General features: G+C 36.2%; 1 protein-coding gene across 3 annotated transcripts in view; it reads right to left on the bottom strand.

The window, feature by feature from the left end:
• The window catches only part of Ush2a (usherin), a 724,044-nt gene that overhangs the window by 633,097 nt on the left and 78,654 nt on the right, over nt 1-12,293 (bottom strand). For all 3 annotated transcript variants that reach the window (XM_076831652.1, XM_076831654.1, XM_076831653.1), the window contains exons 4-8: nt 8,318-8,381; nt 4,076-4,370; nt 2,621-2,805; nt 1,707-1,928; nt 339-432 (exon numbers count right to left, since the gene is read on the bottom strand). In XM_076831652.1, the coding sequence (XP_076687767.1) occupies nt 339-432; nt 1,707-1,928; nt 2,621-2,805; nt 4,076-4,370; nt 8,318-8,381 (860 nt within the window). The remainder of the gene's footprint in view (nt 1-338; nt 433-1,706; nt 1,929-2,620; nt 2,806-4,075; nt 4,371-8,317; nt 8,382-12,293) is intronic.

Raw genomic sequence — 12,293 nt, 5'->3', positions numbered from 1 at the left:
TAGAAACCATTTTTTTGTTGTTGTTTAGCATTAGGCTGTTCAGACAAATATTTGAAAATAATATAGTAATTATGATTAAATCAAGAAAGAAAAGGAATAGAAACTCTTAGGGTCTTGTTTCATTGGCAATTCCTCTTCATTTTTAAAATTTTTGATCTTATAGATAACATTTTTTTCTCTATAAAAACTTTCTCTGTAAAATTAATATTTGGGGTTCATATCAATTTATTTTTATATACACTTAGAAGTTACACCAAAATTAAATGTTTATTCACAATTCCTGAGAGGTTTTTTTTTTCTATTTTTTGTTAGATTTCCATGCACAAAATAGAACTCACATGAAGTCCTTCAGTGAAGCTTTCCGAAGAGCAGAGGCATCTGTAGGGCTGGCTGGTTGTGTTACAATTAATAGCATGACCATGGCACTGACATCTGTGAACATGAACGTCATCACACAACAGGTCAACATATATATGCTGAAGGCCCTATGAATACATACTCTATGTGACTATAACCAGAAAGTAAAGCACACTTGATCAATGCAAAATCATTTTCTCTCCAACCTGTGTGGTTATTCATGAAAATATTGAATTAATCCTGAGGCACTAGAAGTACTATCATTAATATGCAGACTGCACTGGATTTTAAGGGTAATTCTCAAGCCTCTCTGGAAATGGGAGCAAGATTGTGTACACCTGCTATACATATAGTAAACTCATTAAGGAAAGGCATTTACTGAAACTACTCAAAGTACGGTTTACGAATTAAGGCTCAGAACAAATTTTAGAATGAAGTTAATAAATTTCAATATTTTGTAATTTTTTCAAAATCAGATGGTGGATAATTAAATAACATTAGCTTTTCGTTATGCTATTGCTTAATTTTTTTAAAAAAACGCTTTCATATATTCTGGTTTGTTTTTAAAGATATCCCTTATTCTCAAGTCTTGTCATTCTTTTAGAACAACCCAATTGTGAATATAATCTTTGCATATTTCCATATTAGACAGTGTTCTGCCTAGTTTTACAGCTATCAATTTTTTAAAAAAATACTGTAAGTCATGTTCTAAGTTATGATCTGAAATTTAAGAACACTAAGGGCTTAGCAGATCTTTCTTCTATAGTAAAACAACTATCTCTATGGAACCATGAATTCTGGACCCAAGCCTTACTTACAAACTGTCTGGTACTATATAGCTACAAACTTCTTCTCTTTGCTTTCAGAAATATTTTAAAATTGCACTATTTCTCTTTGCTTTCAACAATATTTGAAAATAATATTCTTGATCAAACTAAGTAAAACATGTAATAAGTTAGATCTAAAGCAAATTCCTAGTATTGTAACTCCCCCCACCCAGCTAGAGATTGCACCCAGGGCCTGCCATACGCTAAGCATTCTACAACTGAGCTGTGTCTACAGTCCTCAGAGTCTCATAGCTTTTAAACGAAATTGCTTTTGAAATTTGATTTCATAATAATGCTATATTATATTACAGAAAAGGCATATAAAAATCTCCCCAAAATCTCTTAGAGTAAAAAATTATTTCAAAACATGAAACTGGAATTATCTTGCTCTAAAATCTTACTTATTGTATTTTTAAATAAGTGTGCCTGATATAAGTCTCATTGGAAAAAAAAGAAACCACTCATTAAAAACAAAATTTATAGTGGAAACCATTCTCCAGTAACAACCCTTGTATACACTACCTCCCACCGATGGTGATTTCATCCACCGCATAATATCTGTGACTAAGGCTGACAGCAGCCTCGGTTGTATGGTACTGCCCTTGGAAATGAAGTCTTATCTGTATGGCTTTGACAAATTCTTGAAGAGATGGGTTATTATAGAAGTCATTGAATCCAGGACGAAGTTTCGGCCCAGGTGTCAGAATGCTGAATGTGACATTACCATGGGAGTATGGAGTAAAACTGTTGATTAAAAATATATATTATCTCAGGGAAATCTATTCATAATTTAACAAAACAAATCACAACTTTGAGACATTATTACACAATATCAGTAAATTCTTTTTTGGGGGGTGGGGGATACTGGAGATTGAGCCCAGAGATACTTACCTACTGGACTACATCTCCAGTCCTTTTTATTTTTTATTTTGAAACAGAATCTCACTAAATTGCTTAGGAACTCACAAAGTTGCTGAGGATGGCTTTGAACTTACAGCCTCCTGCATCAGCCTCCCAAGTCGCTGGGATTACAGGTATGCACCACCACACCTGGCTTATAGTAAATTCTTAAATTCTTCATTCTTTGAAAATATATTCCATATATTTCATGTGCAAATGTTATAGGACCATCACAGAAAACCATACATACTAAACATGGCTGTGAGAACATAATGAAAATTCTATTTATGTAGATAGCTTGCTAAACAATTTTAAAATTACCTATCAAAATAACAGTGAGACTGTAAACAAGGAATATTCTAAATTCTTTCATAAAAATTTTAAACATACTTTAAAAGTTTTTGGAAAAGAAATACAAGAATCTTCCTCAAACAAGTTGGTGATGGAGTAAGTCTACACCACACTAGTGAATTGGTTAACCTATTGTTCTTTACTAAGCCAAGAGTCAATTAAAATTAATTTCAAAATGTTCATACTTGGGAAGCTGAAGACAGTTGACAGAATCAGGCTTTTCCAAATCGCCATTGTTTTTCATTCCAAAAATACTGCAATTTTTAGCAAAATATTGCCAGTCCTCCCAATCTAAACCATCTTCCTTCTTTCTTTGAATCCTTATTGCTGTTGGTTGTGGACTAAAGAATTGAATGATAATGTAAAATACCTGCAAATGAATAAATTAATTATCACTGAAGTAAAAGTCTGACACACAAGTATAAATCAAACCATCGAATTGCTAGATTCAAATATAATGACTTACTTCCTCATAATTATAATTATTAAATATTTATTGAACATCCAGAAACCTCATAGACCTATAGTAAAAGCAACACATTCTGTAATTGTATATTAGTCCCTCTTCTCATAGATTTTGTAAATCATGGTACAAATTAATATTAATTTTGCTAAAAAGACATGAAAAAAAGAACATTACTTCCATGAAATAAATGTCATATAGGCTCTTCTTTTGTAGATTTTAGAATAAGCACCTCAGTTTCTACTAATTTGCACTGCTTAATAAAAAAGAATATTTCAACATTTCCTAAATATCATTTGCTACAAATATTGAAGAAATCTTGAATAGCATCTTTTAGATACTTTGATATCATACATTATAAGATGCCACCTAAGTTTATGTTCAATTTCCTAGGCATTGTATCTCTAAATAAATATGTCCAAAGCGTAACTCCAAATACCCATGAATGTGACCTTATTTGGAAATAGGGCCTTTGCAGATAAAGTTAAGAACAACTCAAGATGAGTGGATGTAGAATGGATCTTTCCAGAGGAAGGAGGAGGAAAATTTACTCACACTAACAAGGAGGGAGGGCCGATGAAAATGGAAGCAGAGCGTGGAGTGACACTTCAGTGACCCCAGGAGCCTCCAGAAGCTGAAAGAGGCTAGGAAGGATCCTCCCAGAGTCTTTGAAGTATAGCCCTCTCAGTACCTTGACTTTGTATTTCTGGTCTTCAGAACTATGATAGAATGTATTTCAATTTCTTTAAGACATGTTGTGTGTGGGAATTCATTGCAGAGGCCACAGGAAAGTTGCCTCAGTCTGGCTGGGCACAAATAACTGAGCCGCCACAACATACAAGTGTATGTTCAAACACGAAACTTTGTTGCCCGAACTCCACCAGCACTCCACTAACACTTCCTGGGAACTCTCCCTCCTCTCCACCAGGCTCCCCGCCAACTCTCCCCAAACCCGGAGAGAATTCAATGGGAACTCCAAAGTAGAGGGCAGCAAGAGCCGCCCTATTGCCAGACAGCAAAGGTCTATATACAATTGAATACACAGCTTAACCATCATCATCTCAATGGCTCCCTGGCGTCACAGTTCAACCATTCCCTCTGGCAAAATACCAGGCTCATTCCAACTTGGCTGTGGCCCTCAACAGAAAGTAATGTATACCCCATGGTTTCTACTTACCTGATACTGTCCATTTTCCAAATCCATTGAGATAGTCACTCCTTGATTAAGCTGGGTAATGTTTGTAAACACATGTGAAATCCACGAAGTACTGATGTCATTATCATTGATGAATGAGAGAGGATGTGCTTCAGGATTCAGCCGTAACACTCTATCATTGGTTGTATCTTCTGCACCATTAGGGATGCAGTACCGCTGGACCAAAGGGTGGATGCGAGGGTGACTGCCAGGGCAGCGGCAATGTGACTGGACATGTAATCGAAGCAAATCTCCAGAGAAAGCTTCCAGAATCTCTCTGTGGGAGTCATAAGGAAGATTCAAAAACAAATAACACTAACAGAAGGTCTAAGAATTATTATGAGTGAATACCATGCTTTTCATGTTTTAATGAGTAACCATTTAGCTCTAATAATTTTCTAAATATAACATAACATAAAACCTGTCCTTGACTAAATAAACATCCTCATTCTCATAAAAGGTATATGCAAAACAGTAAATTTTTAAGTATTATGTCTTCGCATCTAGAAGTATGCTGTCCTTGCATGATTTTTCACGACATGTATTTAAACGTTATAATATGAGGAGCTGGAGGGTGTGGTTCAGTGGCGTAGTGCATGCCTAGTGAGGTTCTGGGTTCAATTCCCAGCACTGCAAAAACAAATTAATAAATATTATGCTAATTCATTGTACCTATTTGTGATAATGTAGAAAAGTATTCTTTACTTAGGTTGTTCAACTAACTTACCACTGAAAGCAAACAGTGAAAATAATGAGACTTAAATTAGGGTTTCTTTTTCAACTGTGGAAAATAAAAAGAAAGCAAGTATCATTTTCTGCTTCTGTTTTAGTGAATGGACTGAGGCCAAGGCCATTTGTCAATGATTTCCTGTGACTCATTTGTGCAGACTCTGGCACCCTGAAATGTTTCAATGGCTTCGGATCACATGGCAGCTGCCAACAGTCAACTATGAATGCCAATTCCAAGCAGATATATTTAATTTTTCCATTAAGGGAAATATACTTGTTCTAGATCAGCATTAGTCATTCTATTTATGGGCATTCTTCCATACAACACCTTTCCAGGCACTTTAGGTAGGCCAATGCCAGGAACCCATGACCAGCTAGGGAAACCAGACTGCTTTCCTCGGATCACAGTGAGGTAGTGAAGGAGCCAGGCAGATTTTGCATTCACTAAACCACGTGAAGTGACACCTTTTCCTTTAAATCACATCGATATTTTTCAGTTGACAACAGGATTTGAATGGGACCCAAAGTCACTATCCAATATGAAATCTTTGCCCTCCAAGAAAAATTTCCCAAAGAACTACTGTAACATGACACTTCAGTATTTTAAGCAATGGTGATATGAATGATAGCAAGGCTGGTGGCAGTCCATCTCCTCAAAAGTGTATTCAGGTGTTACAGTCTCCTTTATTCAGGCATCTCCTGATCGTATAATTAACACAAAAGGGAGGTTTAAATTGTTAATGGATCTGCCACAGACCATAGTATCACCTCAAGAGCAATGCTTCTCAAATCCATTAGAACTGTCCTTGAAAAATTCACCACATGAATCTACATCTCCCTTAAAGAAGCATAAACAAACATTTCTCTTAGAGCTCCTCAATAAAAGAAAATTAGATAAATTCATCTATTTAATGATATACTATTATAACATCAGATCATAAATCGAGAAAGAAATGTCAGTGGCCATCTTCAGCCAAATTTCATTGGGACTTTTCTAAGCAGAATTGAAATCTGCTGTCTTTAAGAAGAACTGAGAAAGAACTGCACTGACTATGAAGATGAGGAAATAACTTCAAAATGCTAGCCCATGTCTATAATATTATTTATTCACTGGAAATAGACAAAAATATAATAATATTTCAAATATTCATTTTTTAATCTCCAAGTCTAATAGCCCAGTATACTGAGACTTTCCCATGAACCAAAATAACTCATCATTTTCCCTGTGCTACTTTCTCCAGTAGTTATAAATTCAACAAAGCAACTTTAAAAGGCAGATATAGCAGTTTTGTGAGGTATTAGAATATCTCACATATAGAATAATTAAACAAATGTAGCCCTAATTCTATAAAATATTCACAAATCACATTTTCTGAGAGAAAATTGATTGTAAAGAATTTATCCAATTATATTATGAAGAGTTACCAAGAGAATAGCACTGGTGAGGAACAACCACACACTTGGCCAAAGCAAACACTGTAAAACATTAACGAGGTGATTTGACAAATGCCGTAAAGTTGAAAACACTATAGCGTCAAGAGCTATCTATGAACTGTACATGGACCAAACTGGCTTCACAGCCGTTGAATAGGAAAATCTGGCTGCGAATTTCCAGTGGCACTCCTGCTAGTAAGACTGCCCAGAGACATTTGAGTTTCTATTCAGCTCTGCCAGGTTCCACACAGCACCAGAGATGGGGTGATCTGCTACAGCCACCTAGCCACAAAGACTCCCAGAGATGGGTATGGCTTCCCAAGATGCCAATCAACCTGTTGACTGCAAGACACCATGAAGCAAGACTCCATCCACTGAAATCTTATCGCTGACTTTGATGCTCTCATATCAAAAAAACTTGTAGAAACAGAACAGAGGACACACAGATAAACCCATATAAATACAGTTATCTTTTATTAGACAAAGGCACAAAAAAACATATATGGGAGAAAAGGTAGCCTTTACAACAAATGATGCTGAGAAACTGGAAATCCATATGGAACAAAATGAAATTAAGCCCCTACCTCTCACCATGCACAAAACTCAACTCAAAGTAGATCAAGGACCTAGGAATTAAACCAGAGACTCTGCGTCGAATCGAAGAAAAAGTAGGCCCTAATCTTCATCATGTGGGATTAGGCCCCAGCTTCCTTTGTAAGACTCCTATAGCACAAGAATTAAAATCAAGAATCAATAAATGGAATGGATTCCAACTAAAAAGCTTCTTAGGGAAAAAAAAAAGTGAGGTGAATAAAGAGCTTACAGAATGGAAGCAAATTCTTACCACAAACACATCAGATAGAGCACTAATCTCTAGGATATATAAAGAATTCAAAAATCTTAACACCAAAAATAATAATAATAATAATCCAATCAATAAATGGACCAAAGAACTGAACAGACACTTCCCAGGAGATGATACATAATCAATCAACAAATATATGAAAAAATGTTCAACATCTCTAGCAATTAGAGAAAATGCAAATCAGAACTACTCTAAGATTTCATCTCACTTCAGCCACAATGGCAGCTATTAAGAATACAAACAACAATAAGTGTTAGTGAGGATGCTGGTGAGACTGAATTGGTGCAACCAATATGGAAAGCAGTATGGAGATTCCTTGGAAACCGGGGAAATAGATCACCATTTGACCCAGCTATCCCTCTCCTAGGTCTATATCCAAAGGAATTAAAAACAACATACTACAGGGACACAGCCACATCAGGTTAATAGCACCACAATTCACAATAGCTAAATTGTGGAACCAACCTAGATTCCCTTCAGTAGATGAATGGATAAAGAAACTTAGTATATATACACAAAGTAGTATTACTCAGCATTAAAAGAGAATAAAATCATGGCATTTGAAGGTAAATGAATGGAGTTGGAGATATAATGCTAAGTGAAATAAGCCAATCCTATAAAACCAAAGGCCAAATGTTCTCTGATATAAGGATGGTGATTCATAATGGGGATGGGGAAGCATGGAAGAAACAGACGAACTTTAGATAGGGCAAAGGGGAGGGAGGAGGGGGGAGGAGCATGAGGACAGGAAAGATGGTGGAATGAGATGGACATCATTACCCTAAGTATATGTATGAAGTCACGAATGATGTGACTCTACTTTTCGTACGAGAGAAATGAAAAATTGCGCTCTATATGTATAATATGAGTTGAATCTTATTCTGCTGTCATATGTAACAAATTAGAATAAATAAAATAAAATTTAAAGAAATCGAAGCCAGTTTTTAGATGTTCTGTTCCAGATCCTACCAGGACTGGAAGAATCTATCAGGTGCTGTGCTTTTAAAAACCTATCCTTTGATTTTCTCTTACTTCAGACTATATTTTTCTCAGGTGTTTTATTCCCTCCTGAGCAGGAAAATTACCCTGATGAGGTGCTAACTGCCTCGCAATACTGTAGTCTTCATAGTACTCTTATTTAAGTGAATTCAGCATTTATCTTATACTCATGGGTTTACAATACCACATCTTCTTACCTGTTTGTAAGTGCCACTTGGTATAATCGAAAATCTTGCATTCTTCCAACAAATTGCTCTAATCCTGTCAAAAAAATTATATATACATAAAATATATATATGCACAAACATAAAATGAGAAGACTTAGCTTACTAAAAATGCATAAAATGTCAAGTAATATTCTTTAAAGCTATAAAATTTTAAAACATGTTCATATCATGAGACCCTTTCAAATTCTTAAAGATCAATATATCTATTTTCTAATTCTACACGAATAATAGTCATATTTGTCTCCATAGACATTGTAACACTAAAGCCAAAGTGAACACTTTGACTAGTTCATGTACTGTTATAACCTATGGCTTTTCTTCCCACATCAAATTTCTATGAAGTTTATAAACCTATAAATCTATCATCTTATCAGCCCTAAATTTTATTGTCATCTGCTTCCCATCTCAATTTCCTACCTGCCCTGTTGCTAGCAAGACCAACAGCATGTACTTTCCACCCATTCTAGCTCCAAATTCCAGAGTGTCTGTTTGGATGCTTTTTCATCTTAGATTAATGCCTCATTTAGAAAATCTCCAAAAAATGAGGATAAATTGAAGAGCTCCTACTTATGGGTTTCTCTTTGTTACAGATCTCAGTAGCATTCTAGTTTAATCTCATAATTTCATCACCCTCTGAGAATTCTTCTGAGATAAACAGGTTCAAAGACAAATCTACATTGAATTAGATGATCTTCTAAGGCACAGGTACAAATCAACCTTAATCCATCTAATATTGTTTGGTTAAGTTGTTTGGTAAATATTTATTTAGGAAAAAGAGGGAAAAATGTAAGAAAGGCACCATCTTTAAAATTTTTGCTATGTTTTTAATAAAGGAAAAAATGGGTGCAAGGTAAAATTCTAGATAGTTTGAATCATAAGGACACTAAATGGAATGGGACTTAAAGCACAATGCCATTGGAATGTTCGATTCATCTTTGCTGCTGCCCCTTGATGCTGATTTACAGGAAACCACACAGAGTTAGCATTCACCTGATGAATAAAGATGAGGAGCAGAATTAGCAGAGTTGTCTCAGGTGTTGATCTCAGAAGCAGGACAGGACTAATGAGCAATGAAGGGGGCAAATTAGGGACAAAATGTGTGTGTGTGTGTGTGTGTGTGTGTGTGTGTGTGTATACATTTATGTGGTTTATATTCTCATATTTATTCACATTTAAATGATGGATTTAAAATTAAAATGACATATTGAAAAAATAGAATATTTGACATATAAATATTTCTTCATGAGCACAAACATTTTCAAATAATGTATTTAAAAAAAAAAAAAAATTCATAGGTTCTCCCTCTCTGCCCCTTGGTCTCAGTCTTTTTGACCCTACAAGCTGAGGACCAGAGGAAGGTGGTATTCTAAGTCACCTCCTGATCCAACTTTCCTCTGGCTAGAGTTTTTCTCCCTGTTCATCCAAAATCAGACAACTAAAACAACTGCAAGAAATTGTTCCTTCAAGTGACATTATGAGGACAAAACAAAACATCCAATAAAACTTTTTAGAAATCATTAGATGATTTCCAACACAGTTTACTTTAAAAATTTTAAGTAACTATAAGAAATAAGAAAAGCATGGTAAACTCTTCCCTTAAGGATTAGTAATCAGACCTCACTTTGTAATAAGTTGACCTGAATCCAGGATCTAAAAATTTTTTAAAAGGAGGAAAAAATGGGAAGAATGCATGTGAACCTGGCTAAGTCACATGTGCTCATGTGATGTTGTTTGGGAGGGGTAGGACAGACAGATTGAGGAAATCGCTTCTCACTGTGTGAATTTTCCTTGTAACAGGGAATGTGCCAAGAACGAAGCTGGATTTGCCAATTTATTCTTCCCTTCACCTATCCCCACCCACATGCCATCCTCCTCCTTGCATTCTTCACACTCTATATTGCAGATCTATGGACCAAATTGTTCAGGCCCCACATTGCCAAGCTTTTTATTCCTTAAGTTTTACACTTGAATTTGCCTCTGTTTTAAATCTTCCTGCCCCACCCCCGTCCTTCGTGTCTCAGTTTTGAGATATACCCTGTGGAAAAGTTTGGGAGGCTCACGAGGGTCCTTTGAGCTCCTGTAGCACTATGCTGTGCGCTCCCCATTCTGTTTTACAAATACCCATCTAGTCCTCTATCTTGCTTATGAAACATGAAAGGATATTAAATAAAATTCCCTGGCAAGACACACAGAGTAGTAATTGGTCTTATTCACTGGTCTAGTCCTAGCTCATAGACAAATTCCTGGCATGCACTAAACTGATCAATAAATATTTAATAATGATGGAAAAAGGAAGAAGGGAATCAAAGAGTAAAGGACAGCGATGAAGAGCTATACTGGCTGAATAGAAAACAAGTGGGGGGGCGGATCTGCAAAAACTATAGGGCCCCTTGAGAAGTATAGCAAGGGTCACATGAAATTAAAGATTATGACTTCACGTTAGCATAAGTTTTCATGTTAATTGATTCCCCCAAACATGTTGGCAACCCAAGAGAAACATCAAGTGATTAGAGGTATCTGGGACGGGTAATTTTCAGGATGCATTAAAACAGGGACCAAAAAAGGTAACATTTCAGTAGTAGAGGAGATGCACCACTGTGTTGATGTGGATTGGGATGTGAGATGGATGACAGGTGATAAACCAGCAAAGAGAGGAGTCACCATCTCAGTGCAGTCAAAGGACAGTGGTGGGAGTGAGGAAGTACTTGTTTGAAACAATTGCACTACTCACCTTACTGTAGGTTAGGGACACACAAAGGCTGAGCAGCACCAGTGCTCCATTTAGAAGCACTGACAGATGGAACAACAGGAAGGTTCCCACCACACTCAAAGCATACTTGTCCACCAAGAAATTCATTGTTCTGTGCTGAATTGTATCCCCCCAAAAAAGCTACGTTGGAGTCCTCATCCCCTAATATTTGTAAATATGTTTTTTATTTGGAAACAGGGTCCAGATAAATATAATCAAGTGATGACAAGCTCATTAAGGAAGGCCCAAATTCAATATGGCTTTGTTCTTTATGTATGAGAGGAAAATGCCACACGAAGACAGTCATCCTCAGGGAGAAGGGAGTGGGATCAGAGGAGAGACTGACATGGTGCAGCTACAAGCAGAGGAACACCAAAAAGTTAGCGGGGGGATTCCATTCACAGTTTTCAAACAGAGCATAAACCTTCAGACACCTTGATGTTAGATTTCTAGCCTCCAGAACCATGAGAAAACAAATATCCATTGTTTTTAGATACCCATTATGTGGTACTTTGTCATTTCAGCCACAGAAAAATGATATAGTGATCATTTTCTATTTTTGTCCTTATGAAGAATTAAAAAAAACCAAATTTTTGTAACATGTATTTCATGTCATCCAACTTATTTTATGAGTATAAAATATATTCTTAAATATCATCTTAAAATGGTTTACACAGACCCTCTAGATATTTCTTTTTTTCCTTAGGGAATCAGATTACAGCAGATGGGGAGAAATATTTCATGATTTTGGAAGGCCTACCACCACGGAAGGAGAGGAAGAATGATGAACACTGATTTTGCCAAAACCTAGACCATGGCTTTAAATGTCATGGTAACTTCATTCTTTTATGTATTTATTCATTTACAAATATTTATTGGGAGCCTATTATGTGCCAGACACTTTCATGGCAGCCAAAGATACATCTGTTAACAAAAGAACACCCTCGCTTTAATGGACTCACATTCAAGCAGACAGGTAAACATAGTAAATGAGTGACAGAACATTACAAAAATGGAAATATAGAGCAGGGTAGTAAACATGGTTGAATTTTATTAGAGATGGTTTTTCCATAGACAGTCCTCCATGATAAAGAAGGAGAAGAAGTGAATCACGCAGACAGGGGCAAAGTGTCCCAGGCAGCCACCAGTGAGTGAGTGCACAAGCCTCTAAAGCAGTGTACTTGGCTCATTAGAGGA

Source organism: Callospermophilus lateralis, chromosome 13 (genome assembly GCF_048772815.1).
Source record: "Callospermophilus lateralis isolate mCalLat2 chromosome 13, mCalLat2.hap1, whole genome shotgun sequence".
In the NCBI taxonomy this organism is placed as follows: Eukaryota; Metazoa; Chordata; class Mammalia; order Rodentia; family Sciuridae; genus Callospermophilus; species Callospermophilus lateralis.
This window is presented reverse-complemented; position numbering and strand designations above follow the sequence as displayed.